Here is an 18,464-nt window from a genome sequence, read left to right as displayed (position 1 = left end):
ATTTTAGAAACACTTTCCATGAAGAGAAAACCAAATATTATATATTAATGCATATATGTGGAATCTAGAAAAATGTTATAGGTGATCTTATTTGCAAAGCAGAAATAGAGATACAGACGTAGAGAACAAACCAGTTCAGAAGGGTGGTGGGAGGAACTGGGAGGTTGGGATTGACATATATACACTACTATATATAAAATAGATAACTAATGAGAACCTACTATGTAGCACAGGGAACTCTCCTCAAGGCTCTGTGGTGACCCTAAATGGGACGGAAATCCAAGAAAGAGGAGATACATGTACATGTATAGTTAACCCTGGTGACTCAGACAGTAAAGAATCCGCCTGTGATGCAGGAGACCTAGGCTCAATCTCTGGGTTGGGAAGATCCCCTGGAGAAGGGAATGGCAACCCACTCCAGTATTCTTGCCTGGAGAATCCCATGGACAGAGGAGTCTGGCGGGCTACAGTCCATGGAAAGAGTTGGATGCAACTGATAACTAACACTTTTTCTTTCACAGTTGATTCACTTTGCTGTATAGTAGAAAGGAACACAACATTGTAAAGCAACTATACTTCAATAGAAATTAGTTTAAAACAAGAAAGAAGCACTTTCTATGAGCTGAGGACAGAACTGATAAGTTGTCTGGTCAGGTTCATGGTTGTGGGAACCAGCCAACCCAGCATACTAACCCTCCAGGGGCTCGAGGCCTATGAATTAGCTCCTTTCCTCTGGCAACTGTACACCATACGATTCCCTGGGAAGAAGATTTTGATGGGAAATGTTTATTGATTTGGAGGAATGGCACTATTCTTCCAGGAAATTAGACTGCAACTCTCCCTTCAATCTCCCCATTGTTGACTGTTCAACGCTTGCCTCGAGGGATCCTGGAAGCTCATTATATTACAAAGCTCTTGTCTCCTCCTTTGCAACACAAACTCTCACACCCTTATAGGCTGAATCTAATGAATTGTCAGACCTAATTTTCAGAAAATAAAGAGCGCTCGTTCATTCAACAACCATTTACCAAGCTTGTTTCTGTATTGGTGTACATAACTGTCTCCTGAGGTCACAACTTTGCACTGAAGCGGGGAACTTAAGATACCTTTGTCCAGCCCCATGGCCAAAGATTGGCAAATAACTGACCCACCTGGGTGACAAGTTTGTCCTCTGACATAGCCTTGGCCATGATGGCCTATTTGCTGATCTTGAGCACCTTGCAGTCTCTTTTCAGTGTTGGCCTTTTCCCAGACTGAGTTAAGAATATTCTTTTCCTCTCTTCCTTCTCTGCGTACACCTAGAGCACTCCATAGATCTGTGTCTTTAATTTTGCACAGGAGGGTCATGAGGCTGAAGGCAGGGAAGTGGGAGTGGGTGGAGGGAAGTGTTGAGTTCCAGATTTGCCTGCAGGATGATCTTCCAGGCTACCTTCTTTCCTGCTTTTTTGGGGCAATGCCCAGTCTTTCCTAGGCCTCACCACTGGGAGACGCCGGGCTAGCCATGGCAGTGTGTTCCATTTCCAGGCCCCTGGCCGAGACATCTCATTCCCTGATGGGGTCACAGATGATGGAGTCTTTCCTGGAGACCATGAAAGCCATCATGGCTCTCTGCTGATGCTTAGGGGTGCAAGCCAGCAAGGCCCCCTCCCTAGGAGTCCACTGCCTCAAACCCTCAACCATGGCTCAGGGCGTGGAGAAGATGGAGCTCCCAAAATGACCACTGGAGAGCTTGCCCCTGGAGTCGTCGAAGTCTCGGTGAGTTTGTGAATGCTCCAGGCTCTCTGGGGCTGCTCTGCAGCTAGAGGCCTCAGGCCAAAAAGCCTTGTGTGTTACCCATGGAAGGATCATTTAGACATCGCTCTGCCCAACTCCTCCCAGTTACCCTCATTCTACAGGCAGGACAGGTGAGACCCAGAGGGAGTGATTGGATTTACCTGAAATCAAACCTGTCTTCTGGTTTACTCTGTAAAGAATCTGCCTGCAATGCAGGAGACCCAGGCTTGATCCCTGGGTTGGGAAGATTCCCCTGGAGAAGGAAATGGCAACCTACTCCAGTATTCTTGCCTGGGAAATCCCATGGATGAGGAGCCTGGTGGGCTACAGTCCATGGGGTCGCAAAAGAGTCAGCCATGACTTAGTGACTAAACAACAAGTGATACAGACTATTTTCCAACTGCTCTAATTTCTTTCCCCCTGGAGTTTCTCTGTCCCTCTTCCCTATCACTGCTTTAGAGATAGGCCTATTTGCTCCCTGGATGAGTATGAAAAAAAAAAATGAAATGTTCTTCTTTTCTTGCCTGCAACTCTGTGCAAACTATCTTGGGCTTGACAATTAAGACTCAGAGAAATCCTGGGAGGAGCCCTGGACAGATCTTAGCAGAAGCAGAGTATCCCTAACTTGACTTGGAGAAGAAAGAACTTGGCAAAATGCACAAATTAAGCAACAGTGACTAACTGGCCAACACTCTTAATAGAATAATCACAGAGTTTAATGGCAAATGAGAGACTCCTGCTCTGATTGGAGCTGTGATTTAATTAAACTCTCCCTCCAGCTTCAACACTTGCTTGTCTGTTTTTCTTTTGCCCTCTGGCCAGTCCAGGACACAGGGTGGTTTGCACACAGACTTCTGAGCTGACCATTATATGGCTCTAGTGACTCGGCTAAGTCTCACAGAGTTACCTTAGCTCCAACCCTGACTGGATGTATGGGATTCAGAGTCCCAGCAAGAAACAGATAAGCCACTGCAGTGGGCAACTGGAGTTTATGGAAGTTTATTGAAGAGGTGTGCTCTGGACTCAAGAACAAAGAAGGGGCAGTGAAGCACTGAGAGGCTAGCCACAGTGGGAAGCTGTAACCCACCTAGGCTGCAGGAATGAGGGGAAGAACCAGAGCCCAGCAAGTGCTGCCACTTTATGTGAGAGGCGGCCTAACAGAAGGTGGCCCAGCAACAGCCCAGCAGAGAAGTAGCCAGCTGGCAGATAGTGACTCCTCCCTCCTCTCAGCCTCTGATCTCCTATCTGTGCCTCCCACTGGCCAGACCTGACCAGAACCAGAGGGTGAGGGTGATTCAGTTTGCCCAGGTCACCCTCCCCAAGTATGGAGCAGGGCAGAGATGGTGGAGGGTAGGTCCTCTGAGGATCAACCGAGAATCGCCAACCCGGAGCCCTCAGGTCAGCTCCAGGCTGTGGGAGGTACTTTAACACTCTGGAAAATGCCTCATTCAAGAAACCTGGTTGTTATTCTGTGGATTGCCACTTTCCTAGATATTCCAGCCTTGATTCATTTTAGTGAAATTATCAACTAGTGCAAGATGAACTCCTTAAGCCCTTCCACGTCACATGGACCTGAACTTCATTCACAGTTGTGCCATTAGCAAGTCCCTTAAATTCTTCAAGCCTCCATATTTCCTCTTGTAAAAACCTTATTAAAAGGTTTCTAAATGGCTAGAGGGTTAAGTGGAGTCACAGAGCCCTTTCATTTATATATTTATATATATATATATGTCTGATCAATAATAGCAGTAGATGCTAGAACCTTCTGTTGAGTCCTCATGGTTGAGAACTTTCCAAACTTTCTTTGTATGTATGAAGTACTTACTATGAGCTTCACCTACAGCAGGTGCTCAGTAAACACTTGTTGAATTTGTATTCTGAATGGTTTGTGCAGTGCTGAGTCAGCATCTATGAACCTGGGACTCCCCACATCTAGGGTATGTGTGTGACTAGAGTTAGGGGCCTGGCACAGAACCCAGACAGAACTTCCAACAAAGGCCCAGAGAGGGAAGAATCAAAAGGATTGTGTCAGGAACGAAGAACTGGACAATCAAGACACATAAGCATTCCCTCAGAAAGAGACCATGTAGAATTGGAACCAGGTCATGTACTGGGGAGAGATACGGGCCTCTTAGGAGGGAGGTCAAGGAGCCCTATTGTGGTGTAGGAGTTCTGTGTGGATGTCACATACACATCCCAGCAGAAGTCCAATAATGACTGCCTGGCCCGATGCCTCTGATTGCCCACCTCCCTTTGGTAAACACCTCAGAGACCCTTGAAGCATCTCTATCTCTGCTCTGGTGCTCAGGTACCTATCCTAGAACAAGAGTCAGCAAAGCCTCAGGTGAGCCCAGGTCATCTGTCAACTCAAACCCAGGCTCCAGTTGGATCCCAGCTCTGTGTCCTATTCTTCATGCCTGAGCTCTTATCCCAAGTTCATGCAGCAGACCCTTTACTCCAGGCGTGACTGCAGAGGATCATAGCTTCACTGGGCAGCTTGCAACCATCCAAGATAGGCCAATAAGAGGCTGAGTGATCAGTCTTTGCCACTCTATTTCTGTCCCAGCAGGCATCTGATGCAGGACAGAAGACTTTCCTAACAGCAGACTACTTGAATGAACCTTTCCGAGTCCAAAGGGCAATGAGCGTTGTCAGTATCATGACCTCTGTCCTCGAGGGTAAGTATTGCTCATTGGAACTTCTTTTCAGTATGCCATGATAAGGCCCCTTATATGCAGAAGATGGGATGCCCCAAACTTGTGTCGAAGGGCACTCATCTCTGTGTCCTGGGATCATAACTATTACTCTTTTTATGCTCTCATTCCATTACCCTTTATCAGTGTTTTTTTTTTTCAAATTTATTTTTAATTGGAGGATAATTGCTTTACAATGTTGTGTTGGATTTCTGCCCTACAACAACATGAATCAGCCTATCAGTGTGGTTTTTTAAATGTGGATAAATTTTCAAAAATAATAGAATCCTGTGAATGAAATCCTCTAGTTCCTTTCATATTCAAATTAACATCTGCTTTATTTTGTTTTTGTTCAGTTCCTAAGTTGTGTTTGACTCTTTGTGACCCCATGGAATGCAAGATGCCAGGCTCCTCTGTCCTCCACTATTCCCTGGAGTTTGCTCAAATTCATGTCCATTGAGTTTGTGATGCTATCTAACCATCTCATTCTCTGCCACCCCCTTCTCCTTCTGCCTTCAATCTTTCCAAGCAACCAGGTCTTTTCCAATGAGTCAGCTGTTCGCATCATGTGGCCAAATTATTGGAGCTTCAGCTTCAGCATCAGTTCTTCCAATGAATACTCAGGGTTGATTTCCTTTAGGATTGACTGGTTTGATCTTGCTGTCCAGGGAATCTGAAGAGTCTTCTCCAGCACTACACTTCGTAAGCATCAATTCTTTGGTGCTCAGTCTTCTTTATAGTCCAACTCTCACATCTGTACATGACTACTGGAAAAACAATAGCTTTGACTATATGGCCCTTTGTCAGCAAAGTGATGTCTCTGCTTTTTAATACGCTGTCTAGTTTTGTTATAGCGTTTCTTCCAAGGAGCAAGCATCTTTTAATTTCGTGGATGCAGTCACCATCTGCAGTGATTTTGGAACCCAAGAAAATAAAGTCACTGTTTCCACTGTTTCCCCATCTATTTGCCCTGAAGTGATGGGACTGGATGCCATGATCTTAGTTTTCTCAATGTTGAGTTTTAAGCCAGCTTTTTCACTCTCCTCTTTCACTTTCATCAAGAGGCTCTTTGGTTCCTCTTAACTTTCTGCCATTACAGTGGTATCATCTGCATATCTGAGGTTGTTGATATTTTTCCCAACAATCTTGATTCCAGTTTGTGATTCATCCAGCCCAGCATTTTGCATGATGTACTCTACATGTAAGTTAAATAAGCCTCGATGTACTCCTTTCCCAATTTGGAACTAGTCAGTTGCTCCATGCCCAGTTCTAGCTGTCACTTTTCTTGACCCACATACAGGTTTCCCAGGAGACAGGTAAGATGGTCTGGTATTCCATCTCTTTAAGAATTTTCTACAATTTGTTATTATCCATATAGTCAAAGACTTTAGCATAGTCAACAAAGCAGAAGTACATGCTTTTCTGGAATTCTCCTGCTTTCTTCATGATCCAGCAAATATTGACGATTTGATCTCTGCCTTTTCTAAACCCAGATTGCACATCTGGAAGTTCTTGGTTCATGTACTGCTAAAGCCTAACTTGAAGGATTCTGAGCATAACCTTGCTAGCACTGAAGTGAGTGCAATTGTATGGTAGTTGGAACATTCTTTGGCATTGCCTTTCTTTGGGATTGGAATGAAAACCGACCTTTTCCCATCCTGGGGCCACTGTTGAGTTTTCCAAAGTTGCTGCCATATTGCAACACTTTAACAGCATCATCATTTAGGATTTTAAATAGCTCAACTGGAATTCCATCACCTCCACTAGCTTTGTTTGTAGTAACACTTCCTAAGGCCCACTTAACTTCACATTCCAGGATGAGCTCTAGGTGAGTGACCACACCATCATGGTTATCCAGGTCTTAACACCTTTTTGGTATAGTTCTTCTGTGTATTCTTGCCACCTCTTCTTAACCTCTTCTGCTTCTGTTATGTCCTTGCCATTTCTGTCCTTTATCATGCCCTTTATTGCATGAAATGTTCCCTTGATATCTCCAGTTTTCTTGACAAGATCTCTAGTCTTTCCCATTCTGTTGTTTTCCTCTATTTCTTTGCATTGCTCATTTAAGAAGGCCGCCTTATCTCTCCTTGCTGTTCTCTGGAACTCTGCATTCAATTGGGTATATCTTTGCATTTCTCCCTTGCCTTTCACTTCCCTTCTTCCCTCAACTATTTGTAAAGCCTCTTTAGACAACCACTTTGCCTTCTTGCCTTTCATTTTCTTTGGGATGGTTTTGGACACTGCCCCTTGTACAATGTTACGAACCTCCGTCCATAGTTATTCAGACACTCTGTCTACCAGATCTAATCCCTTGAATCTATTTGCCACCGTCACTGTATAATTATAAGGGACTTGATTTAGGTCATACCTGAGTGGCCTGGTGGTTTTCATACTTTCTTCAACTTAAGCCTGAATTTTGCAATAAGGAGCTCATGATTTGAGCCGCAGTCAGCTCCAGGTCTCATATAGAGCTTCTCCATCTTCAGCTGCAAAGAACGCAATCAATCTGACTTTGGTATTGACCATCTGGTGATGTCCATGTGTAGAGTCATTTCTTGGTTTGTTGGGAAGGATGTTTGCTATGACTAGCATGTTCTGTTGACAAAACTCTGTTAGCCTTTGCCCTGCTTCATTTTGTACTTCAAGGCCAAACTTGACTGTTTTTCTGGGCATCTCTTGACTTCTTATTTTGCATTTTAACCCCCTATGTTGAAAAGGGCATCTTTTTTTGGGTGTTAGTTCTATAAGGTGTTGTAGGTCTTCATAAAACTGGTCAACTTCAGCTTCTTTGGCATCAGTGTTTGGGGTATCAACTTGGATTTTTGTGATGTTGAGTGTTTGCCTTAGAAACAGAATAAGATCATTCTGTCTTTTTTGGGGTGACACCCAAGTACTGTGTTTTGGACTCTTTTGTTGACAATGAGGGCTGCTCCATTTCTTCTAAGGGATTCTTGCCCACAGTAGTAGATAGAATGGTCATCTGAATTAAATTCTCCCATTCCCATCCATTTTAGTTCACTGATTGCTAAGATGCTGATGTTCAATCTTGTCATCTCCTATTTGACCACGTCCAATTTACCTTGATTTATGAATCTAACATTCCAGGTTCCTATGCAATATTGTTCTTTATCTGCTTCATATGTATTCACAAAGTAAATTTTTTAAAGTGATGCAGAACTTCCCTGGTGGTCCAGTGGTTGAGACTCCATACTGCCACTGCATGGGAAGGAGGGGCATGGGTTCAATTTTTGGTTGGGGAATTTCCACATACCATGCAGTGTGGGGGAAAAAAGTGATCTAACATGCACTGGAGAATTTCAAGCTACCACTCAGGTTTGCAATAAATTTAACAGTCTTGAGTTTTCAAACATGGAAAAATTGTTCCAGTATATTTCATGGCTGTAACTTTTACATCTTATAACCTAATTTCTGTCTCAGGCTCATGCTGAGTGTTAGAAGGCAATTTCAGTAAATTAATTGTTAAGTTTACTAAATCCTTATTAATTCAGGGTTCCATCAATCAGGTAGGAATCCACTCAGTCTCCCCAAGGATGGATCCAAGTTCTAATTGCTGACAGCAAACCAAGAGATGGAGGAAGAGAGTGGCTACCTGGCACTTGAGTTCCCAAAGAGCATGGCCGTATCTTTCTTGCCCTGAGTATAAGACCTGTCTTCTTATCCAGCCTTTGTTTTGCCTCAGGGTGTGGAAAGCATGGCCTTAGTCATATCCAGTTATTTATCCCCTCTGGACAATTTTAAAATGTCCTATGCTGGAGGAGGGAGAAGGGAGCTTGGATGTTGGTGTGTCCCTGAGAAGGGGCCCTGGCTCTCCACCCAGTCCTGGGCTGAATTCTCACTGCAGGGGAGGACATGGTGGACAATAGACACCCAAAAAAGAAAGAAAGAAAAAAATCTGAGGGACTTGAAAACGGAGCCGATCAGTGCCTTACTTTCTAGGTGAACCCAGAGGTAGCAAGTCTTAGAGAGAGACTTGCATACCTGGCACAGCATATCTGTAGGGTAGAATGGGCCAAAAACATATCTGCATAGAGAGGGCATGAGGCAACCTCACAGGTTGCCGTGTGGCCCTGGCATTACAGGAGAGTATTTGGATGATCCCTTTGTTCCCACTTAAGGCTACAGAAGGAGATGAGTGAGAGTTAAACAGGGAGTAGCCATTTCCGTGGCTCTCCCACCAGCTACCAGATGGGAACATTGATGACTCATGTGAAATACACTTGGCAATGACTAAGGACCAGCTCAACCCTCCGCCAACCTTGAGATCCCCAGAACTCAGACACAACATTAGATAATGAGTAGTAACAGACTTTGAATTAACCAAAATTAAGTCCCCTAGTTGGGGACTTGATGCATAAATTGAATTCAGTTACAGGGGAAAAAAACCCTTAAGTCACATTTTTTGCCTACCTGTGTTTGTGTTTTGAAAAATGTGTACCTTTTCCAGTAACAACGGTGTGTATGCACTCTCATGTTATCTTTCCTCATAGATAACTATTTAATAATTACTCATCAGCAGAGAGTGAGAATTAGAGAGGAGGAGGGAGAAGTTGGAGGAGAGGGGAGGTAGTGAGAAATGCAGGTCTGGAAGACTGAAGGACTGAAATGGAGAAACACGGCAGGATTCTGGGCGGTGACAAGCTGGGAGCAGTCAACATAGTTTTGTTGTTTTTTTCTAACCCAGTTTAGTAGGTTGGGTGCAGGTACAGAGTTGTCTGCATGTTGGGTTTGTTCAGAGTTGGGGTTTTGCCAGGAAAGTACGATGGAGGAGGAGCTGGCAAGGGAAGTCAGAGTTGCAAGGGAGTATAAGGAGGGATAGACATGAAATCTGATCTGGGTAAGTTGAGAAGCAAAGACATGACCTCTATGAAGCAAAGCAGTTAAAAAGTGTACAGTCCATGGTTTGAAGGACCAAATGGGGACAGAGGTTGGGGTGCACTTGCTAGACTACAGGAAACGGCAATCAGAGCGAAAGAGGGTGAGCGCTGAAGTGGAGGTGGGAGGTGGTAGTTATTAGTAATTACAAGGTCTGGGGGCTGGCCATGGTGTGGGGTTCTGAGTCCAAGCCTGGCTGATAGTTATCACTGACCACACCTGTGATGCAGAACTGGAGGAGTCTAAACAGAGGTGCCCACCCTGCTTGACCAGCTTGGCTCAGAAGTATCTTATCTGGGATTGCTGCCCCACATGGGTGAAGCTCAAGACGCTTCTCTTCGCAATTGTGATGGACCCCTTTGCAGAGCTCACCATCACCCTGTGCATCGTGGTGAACACCGTCTTCATGGCCATGGAGCACTATGGCATGAGCCCCGCCTTCGAAGCCATGCTCCAGATTGGCAACATTGTGAGTGAGTGCCCTGGCAGCCGCTGCCCACGCTGTCAGGGCTGGGGCGGCTCTGGGTAGGGTGGTGGCATGCCCTCAGTCCATGGAGTGTTGATCTAGCTGGCTGAGAGCAAGGGAACAGTGTGGGAGATGTGTAGACACTGAGCACAGAAAGTCAAGTCTGGAGGACCAGGCTACGCTGGTGGGAATTGCTTTCAGATAAACAGTCCAGGGAGGTGGACTGCGAGAGCCCTGACTGAGGGGCAGCAGCTCCCCCTCCCCCCTTTACAGAACTTAGGAAACCCCACCCCCACCCCGCTGAATTCTCGGGATTGCAGCTGCCTCTACCTTGAAATGACGATAAATGCCACTTTCCCATCTAGAGGCAGCCTACGGACTTGCAAATTTCCTTCCAACTCTATGGCTTTTGTGACTGCAAAACACAGTGGCTGCTGTTTTTCAGTTCTGTCCTTTAAGAGCCAAAAGGGGCCGGGAGGGAGGGAAAAATAAAGAGAGGGCGGGGACCTGGGACTGTGGTTGCTGCCATCATGTAAGCGTCAGGGCGTCCAAACTTTTTTTTAATCTGGTTTAGACAGGACTCTCCTTTAAATTTTCCTCCGTAACTTTTTAGTATTATTTCCTTTTAACAAGATAAAATCCGTACCAGATTTCCCTACATGCTGAGTAAAGTATCAGACTCAAGTATCAGCCCGTGTCCCCACAGTAATAATAGCCAACTTTATTTGACCACCTACTTCAGACTCCACATAACCTCAGATGCTTCTCATGGGTTATCTCATTTTATTTTCAGAAAAAAACCCGATATAGTAGGTGCTATTATTATGCCCTTTCACAGATGGAAGAACCGAGGTGCGGGAGGTTAAATAATTTGCCCAAGGTCCTAGAGGTGAGCAAGTGGTAGCATCAAGATTTGAACCCAGGCCAACTGGCTCTGAAGCTCACACTTCTCAACTCTTGAGTGTTAATCCCCTTTACAGGACTGCTTGTGTGTGTGTGTGTGTGTGTGTGTGTGTGTGTGAGGGAGCGATTGTGCATGTGAGTGTACGTGTGTGTATGTGAGTATATGAGAATTGCACCAGAGCAAAGGGCCACACACATGCACACAAGGAAAGCGGAAGCTGAGAGGTCGGGGTCCTGCCTCCATGTCCCCCACAGTGTCCACTCCACTCGGTGGCTGACTAGGTCCACCAGGACCGTACAGCTCTTCTAGCTCCTTGCAGGCTGCAGACAGGTAGATGGAGGTGTCCCAGAGGAAATGTGACTTCTCTAGAAATCTCTCCTCTCCCCAGAATTCACGGATATAAAAAGGAGGCTGGTCAGTTCTGGGAGCCAGCTGTGCCTTGCGTTTCAGGAGCAAGCAGGCTGCTGCACTGTGCTGCCCTGTGCTGTGCTAGGCTACGCTCAGTTGCTCCATCATGTCCAACTCTTTGCAGCCCCATGGACTGTAGCCCACCAGGCTAGAATACTGGAGTGAGTTGCCATGCCCTTCCCCAGGGCATGTTCCCAACCCAGGAACAGAACTGGGGTCTCCTGTGTTGCAGGCAAATTCTCCAGCTGAACTACCTGGGAAGCCTCAGCATGCAGGCTAAGGAGACATATTCTATTTAAAGTTGATCTGAAAAGGGGAAAGGGAAAGAGAAGGGAGAGCTTATTGCCAAGAGTCATCATAGACCCCAAGGGTCCTATGGAAGAGATCTCTGAGCTCACATCTGATTTTACAGTTGGAGAAGTTAAGGCAGGAAAGACCAAAGGCCTTTACTGCTGTGACAGAGTCCAGAGTCGTTTTTCAAAAAGAAAGGCAGGCACCGTGTGCTGTTTATTATAAGTCAGGTGCTTTATAAATGTCATCTCAGCGTTGCAACAGGGCCATGAGATTATCACCATCTCACAGCCCAAAAGAGAGCATTAAGACCCAGGGAGGTTAAGTATCTTGCCAAGGTAACACAGATGGTGAGAGTGGAGCCAGAGGCGACCAAGGTCTCTCTAGGGCACAGGACCTCACCCTCCAACACACCACACCACACCACACCGACTGCCTACAAAGGACACTCATGGGTGCTCTTTGCATCTCACAGGTGTAGTCTTATGGCATCAGGAAAGTCCCTTAAACTCTCAGTCATTTCCTTCTCTGTAGAAGAGATGTAGCTGCCTCTGTTTGCCAGGCTGGCAAGAAGCTCTGATGAGAGCAAATGAAAGAAAACTCCTGGCCCTGGTCTCCGGTTTCTTCCTTACCTGTCTCCTCCTTTCCCTGCTGGTTGTTGCGTGACCTGAGCCTGGCCCTAACCTCTTTCAACATCACAATTCTGTCCTGCCTAAGACCATTAAAGATACTTAGAGCTGAAAGAATCTTAGAGACAATGTATCATTATTGTTTCTGCTAATAGCTATTATTGATTAATGACGAGCTATCTGCTGGGAACTTTGCTAAGAACTGCATATGCATTATCTCACTTAAGCCCATCACAGTGTTGTTGCTCAGTCGCTCAGTCCTCTCTGACTCTTGGTGACCCGGTGGACCGTAGCCCGCCAGGCTCCTCTGTCCATGGGATTTCCCAGGCAAGAACACTGGAGTGGTTTGCCATTCCCTTCTCCAGGGGATCTTCCCAACCCAGGGATCGAACCCAGGTCTCCTGCATTGACAGGCGGATTCTTTACCAGTGAGCCACCAGGGAAGCCCAAAGCCCATCATACAGATGGGGAAAATGAAGTATAGAAGATGCATTCCTTGTCCAAGCTCATACAAGCTAGGAATGGCTGAGTTGGTGTTTTTATCTGGGCCTGTGTTGCCCCACAATCCCTGCTTTTAAACAACTGAACCAGATTGACTTCTTATTTACATAATTATATGATAATTATTGTCCTAATGATTATCCACTTACTCTGTGTCCAACACTGAAGCCTGGAAACCCTAATGCATATTACCTGAGCACTGGTCCACGGATTGCTCTATGCTGCCTCACTGAGTGTTCCCATCCCTCATCCTTTAGGAGTCTGCAGATGATACAGAAAGTGAATAAAAATGAAGTAAAGGGATTTGCCACTCTATCAACAAGACATTTCTCCCCTGCCCTGTTTGTCATTGGCCACAACCTCTCAGACCCCGCTGAGATGAATCCCTGTTTCTATCTGCAGGTGTTTACCGTGTTTTTTACTGCTGAAATGGTCTTCAAAATCATAGCCTTGGACCCCTACTATTACTTCCAGAAGAAGTGGAACATGTTTGACTGCATCATTGTCACCGTGAGCCTGATAGAGCTGGGCGCGGCCCGGAAGGGGAGCCTGACGGTGCTGCGGACCTTCCGCCTGGTAACGTGCTCTTCCGGCGATTTGCGGAACCCCCGCCCTGACATCCAGGCAGGCGCTCTGCTGGAAACAGACTCTGTCCTTTGGGGACCCCACCTGCCGGCTTCCTCTTCCTCTTCCGTCCCTGTGGGAGGATGTGGGGTGCGGCTCCTGGGAGACTTGGTGCTTTCCACTTCCCAGAGTGGGGCCGAGCCTTCCCTCTCCTGGGCCCCCTCATCTGCCCCAAGAAGGGAATGCTCAGCACCCCGTTCTCTTATCAAATACAGTAGATGATAATCACAGCAGCTACTGTTTCCTGAGCCCTGGCAATACATGAAGCACAAAGCTAAAGCCTCGACATAACTCGCCTCATTTTAGGCTTACATCACCCGGACAGAGTTGCTTTTACTATCCCCACAGAGATGAGGCAAACTGAGACAGACTGGTTAAGTGCTGACCCAGTCTCCCCACTGCTGAGTGAGCCTCAGATGTGCATTTCGAAGCCAGGCTGCCTAACTCAAGTCCCCCCCCCACCCCATCTCAAAAAAAGGCTACCATGGCCCCTGTACTTCATACTCATTTTAGAATCAACTTGCCGAGTTACACACCACACACACAAAATTGTTGTTGTTTTTTTTTCTGTTGGGATTGTAATAATACCTACATCAGTTTGGGGAAAAAAATGTAACCTTTATGTTATGTAATCTTTTGATCCATGAAAATGGCACACAATCCATTTATTTTAGCCTTTCAATAGTTTTATAATTTCTCCATGAGGGACTTCCTGCATATTTTTGGTTAGATATATTCCTAGATATTCCCTACTTCATTATGCTATTTCAAGTGAAATCTCTTTTTAAATGTTCTTTTCCAGTTTTTTTTTTTTTTGCTAACATTTTGCTATTTAATATTTTTGTATCAGATAGCTCTCTTATTAAGTCTCATGATTTATCTATGCAGTCTTTTAAATTTGTTAACACAATCATATCATATGCAAATGATGAGCTTTGTTTCTTTTCTAATCTTTATGCCATTTGGTTCTTTTTATTACATTACTGTGCTGGTTAGGACATCCAGTACACTATTGAAAAGAAGTGTTCATAGCAGACATTCTTGCTGTTTTCCTGATCTCAAAGAAAATGCTTTCAGTATTTCAGCATGTCTGATATTTGTGGCAGATTTTTCTTTTTATCAGTTTAGGGGGCTCTCTTTTGTTAAGAATATTAATCATGACTGGATGTTTAATTTTATCAGACAGTTGTTCTGCATGATTAAGATAATCACATGATTTTCACTAATCTGTTGAAGTGGGGAATTATACTAATTGATTTTCTAATGTTAAATCAGCCTTGCATTCCTGGGACAAACCCAACTTGATCCTGATATTTTTTTATATATACATTGGAAAATTCAGGTCACTAATAATTTTTTTTAATTTGCATCAATATTGATGAGTAATATTTGGCCTGTAATTTTCTTTACTTTCATTGTCCTTGCTAGATTTTAGTATCCAGGTTATCAAGGTTATCCTTGTTGTTCAGTCACTCAGTGTGTCCGACTCTGTGACCCCATGGACCGCAGCATGCCAGGCTTCTGTGTCCTTCACCATCTCCCAGAGCTTGCTCAAACTCATGTCCATTGAGTCAGTGATGCCATCCAACCATCTCATCCCCTTCTCCTGCTTTTAATCTTTCCCAGCATCAGGATCTTTTCTAATGAGTTGGCTCTTCACATCATGTAGCCAAAGTACTGGAGCTTCAGGGTTATCCTAATCTCCATAAAAATAAAGATTAGGATATCAAGGTTATCCTAATCTCCATAAAAAGAGGTGAGGAATATTCCTCTCTCTCTACACCCAATCTTTGGGTAAGATTGGAATTATTTGCTTCTTATATGTATAGTAGAATTCAATAATGAAACCATCTGGAGGTCAAGATTTTCCATTACTGATTTAATTTTCTTAATGTCTGTGAAACTAGTCAGATTTTCTGTTTCTCCAATTGGTTTTGGTAAGTTATGCTTTTTCTAAAACTTTCCCCTTCTTATCTGAATTTTCAAGTTTATTGACATAAAGTTGTATATGCTATGCTGTTATCTTTTAATGTTCCATATCGTGTGTATTTGCTATCTTTTTCTTTTTTAAAAAATAGTGATTTGTGCTTTCTCTTATCTTTATTAGTCTTGCCAAAGATCATCAATTTTATTAGTCTTTTCAAAGAAGCAACTTTCATCTTGTTGATCCTCTCTACTTCATTGATGTTTTCTATTTCAATTAATCCTGCATAATTGCATCCTCTGTTCTACATATTTTATTTTTTCTAACTTCTTAAGACAGAATTTTTAACCTTTTTTCTTTTCCAATCTATTCATTGAAAACTTCAATTTCCATCTAAGAACTGCTTTAATAGGTAGAATTTTCCATATTTTTTATTTTAAATATTACCTAATTTCAAATTTGATTTATTCTGTGATTCAAAGGTTAATTAGAAGCATGGTTCTTAATTCTGAATGTATGTGGTAATTCTTTATGCCATGGAGTTCCAGCTTGATTGTATTATGCTCAGAGAACATACACGGTATGATTTCAATGCTTTGAAATTTATTAATAATCTCCTTTTGGCTCAGTACAGTGAAAATATTCCTTATGTGCTTGAAAAGAGTGTCTTCTGCAGTTGTAGGGTGCAGTATTCTGCATATATATCCACTGGGTAGAGAAAGTTCATTATATGGTCCAGATATTCTATATCCTTGCTTATTTTTGTCTGCTTGTTGTAGCAATTACTGAGATGGTCATGTGTAAAAATATCTCCCACTGTGATTACAGCATGGTATGTTTCTCCTTATGGTTCTGCCTTAAGGCTATGTTCTTAAATGCATACATATTTTAAGTTATTATATCTTCCCAGTAGAGTAAAATGTTTATCCAAGAGAATGGACCTTCTTTATCCCTAGAAATGCTTTCTGTTTGATATTAATTAAGCAACTGGCTCAGACGGTAAAGCGTCTGTCTGCAACGCAGGAGACCCAGGTTCGATCCCTGGGTTGGGAAGATCCCCTGGAGAAGGAAATGGCAGCCCACTCCAGTATTCTTGACTGGGAAATCCCATGGATCACGGAGCCTGGTAGGCTACCGTCCATGGGGCTGCAAAGAGTCAGACACGACTGAGCGACTTCACTTTTAGAAGCAACTCTGTTTTCTTCTAGTTTAGAATTTGCCTGATATATCTTTATCCATCCTTTTACTTCCAGCCTTTGTATATCTTTAAGGTTTTTATATGCCTGTTATAAATGGTAGACAGATTTTAAATTCTTATTCAGTTCTGACAATCTACTTTTTGTCTTCTAACCAAAGCATTTATCCTGCTTATTTTATGGTGAATACTGATATATTTGGATATGTGTCTATCATTATATTCTGGGTTTTCTATTTGCTTCCTCTGTTCTAGCATTTTTGTTCTGTCTCTCTTCTTGATTTATTTTGAACTGTTTGTTTTGCCTTGTTCCATTTTTCTCTTTTATTGGTTTGGAAATACTCTGTTTCTATTCTTTGAGTGGTTACCTTAGAAATGAGAGCAGGTATTGTTAACTTAATCAAAGTCAGAAGTTAGCTAAGATCTTTACTTTCCAGGACAACTTTTATTCCAGTTCCCCCTTCCCAGCTTCCTATTTTATTAAGCATTTTAATTTTATCTTGTTTTTTTAAAGCTGTATGACTTAATCAATTATAAATTATTCAAGACTTGTGCAAGCAATACCCAAAAATTCAGTAGCTTAGCCCAATAAAAGTATATCCCTCACTCAAGTTGGGGTCTTACGCAATTCAGTCAGCTCTCAGTGGGACTCCTCCTAGAAGGGACTGTGCCATGTATGAAGAAGGCCTGGACAACCTTCATAGCTTGCCTCCTCCTCGTGGAAATGCGACCAACTTACACAGTCAAAGGCTTTATCAGGCAGGCCTCATGATTTCTTTTGGAATACAATTTCTTCAAAACTTAGATGAATTCAGACCTCTCTGTATGTCATACACTCAGAGCGCTTTCTTCGGCAAAGTTCTCAGTTCTGCTCTGTTTCTCTGCTTTCTTGTCCCCACACCTCTCTGCCTCAAAGGGTGGCTACACCATTAATATGATCTTTGCTAAGATGTGCTTCATTTCACCGAAACCTTTAACTGGTCTTGAGCACATAAAGACTTAATCTCATTGCTTACTCTTTGAGGTCTAGAACAGTGTACTTCCCTAAACCTTCAAGACTCTAAACTGCTGGGTTCTTTTTTTTTTTAAATTGAAGTATAGTTGGTTGGCAATCTTATGTCACTTTCTGCCATACAGCAAAGTGACTCAGTTATACATTAAACTTCTGGATTCTATTTCCTTTTATTTATTATCAATGAGCCAAATATTCCCAGACCGCATTTATTTCTTATAAAGTCTTTTTAATCAATTAGTTAACTTAGGCTGTGTTCATCTTAGTTATGGCATGCAGGATCTTCCCTGTGTCATGTGGAATCTTTTGTCGATGTGCACAGACTTATACACAAACTCTCCAGCTGTGGCTCAGAGTGCACGGGCTTCAGTAGTTGTGGCCTGTGGGCTTGGTTGCTCCGTAGCAGGTGGGGCTTTTTAAAATTTTTATTTTTAATTGGGAGATAATTGCTTTCCAATGTTCTGTTGATTTCTGACATACAACATGAATCAATCATAGGTGCATATATGTCCACTCCCTCTTGAACCTCCCTCCCCTCCCACCCCATACTAACCTTCTAGATTGTCACAGAGCTCTGGGTTGAGCTCCCTGCATCATACAGTGAATTTCCACTGGCTATCTATTTTACATATGGTCATGTGTATGTTCGGAGAAGGCAATGGCACCCCACTCCAGTACTCTTGCCTGGAAAATCCCATGGACGGAGGAGCCTGGTGGGCTGTAGTCCATGGGGTTGCTAAGAGTCGGACACGACTGAGTGACTTCACTTTCACTTTTCACTTTCATGCATTGGAGAAGGAAATGGCAACCCACTCCAGTGTTCTTGCCTGGAGAATCTCAGGGATGGGGGAGCCTGGTGGGCTGCCGTCTATGGGGTCACACAGAGTCGGACACGACTGAAGCGACTTAGCAGCAGCAATGTGTATGTTTCAATGCTACTCTCTCAATTTGTCCCACCCCCACCTTCGCCCACTGTGTCCACAAGTCTCTTCTCTATGTCTGGCATGTGGGATCTTAATTGCCCAACCAGGGATCAAATCTGTGTCCCCCACATTGCAAGGCACATTCTTAACTACTGGACTACCAGGGAAGTCTGCCTTATAATGTCTTAACAGTTGGTTACAAGAAAGTTGGTTAAAACGTAGCCACTT

At 43.7% G+C, this 18,464-nt stretch overlaps 1 protein-coding gene across 6 annotated transcripts in view; it reads left to right on the top strand.

Moving 5' to 3' along the window:
* Positions 1–18,464, top strand: part of SCN10A (sodium voltage-gated channel alpha subunit 10) — a 55,839-nt gene that overhangs the window by 4,101 nt on the left and 33,274 nt on the right. Inside the window, exons 5-8 of one of the 6 annotated variants that reach the window (XM_044933492.2) lie at positions 1,462–1,755; positions 4,343–4,451; positions 9,590–9,828; positions 12,961–13,134. In XM_044933492.2, coding sequence (XP_044789427.2) covers positions 1,462–1,755; positions 4,343–4,451; positions 9,590–9,828; positions 12,961–13,134 — 816 coding nt within the window. Of the gene's footprint in view, positions 1–1,461; positions 1,756–4,342; positions 4,452–9,032; positions 9,481–9,589; positions 9,829–12,960; positions 13,183–18,464 lie in introns of those variants that run through there. The other 5 variants (XM_044933493.2, XM_044933497.2, XM_044933494.2 and 2 more) reach the window with 5 other exon arrangements.

The sequence above is a fragment of the Bubalus bubalis genome, chromosome 21 (genome assembly GCF_019923935.1).
Source record: "Bubalus bubalis isolate 160015118507 breed Murrah chromosome 21, NDDB_SH_1, whole genome shotgun sequence".
NCBI lineage: Eukaryota > Metazoa > Chordata > Mammalia > Artiodactyla > Bovidae > Bubalus > Bubalus bubalis.
The sequence above is the reverse complement of the archived record's forward strand: the minus strand, read 5'-3'. Positions and strand labels throughout refer to the sequence as shown.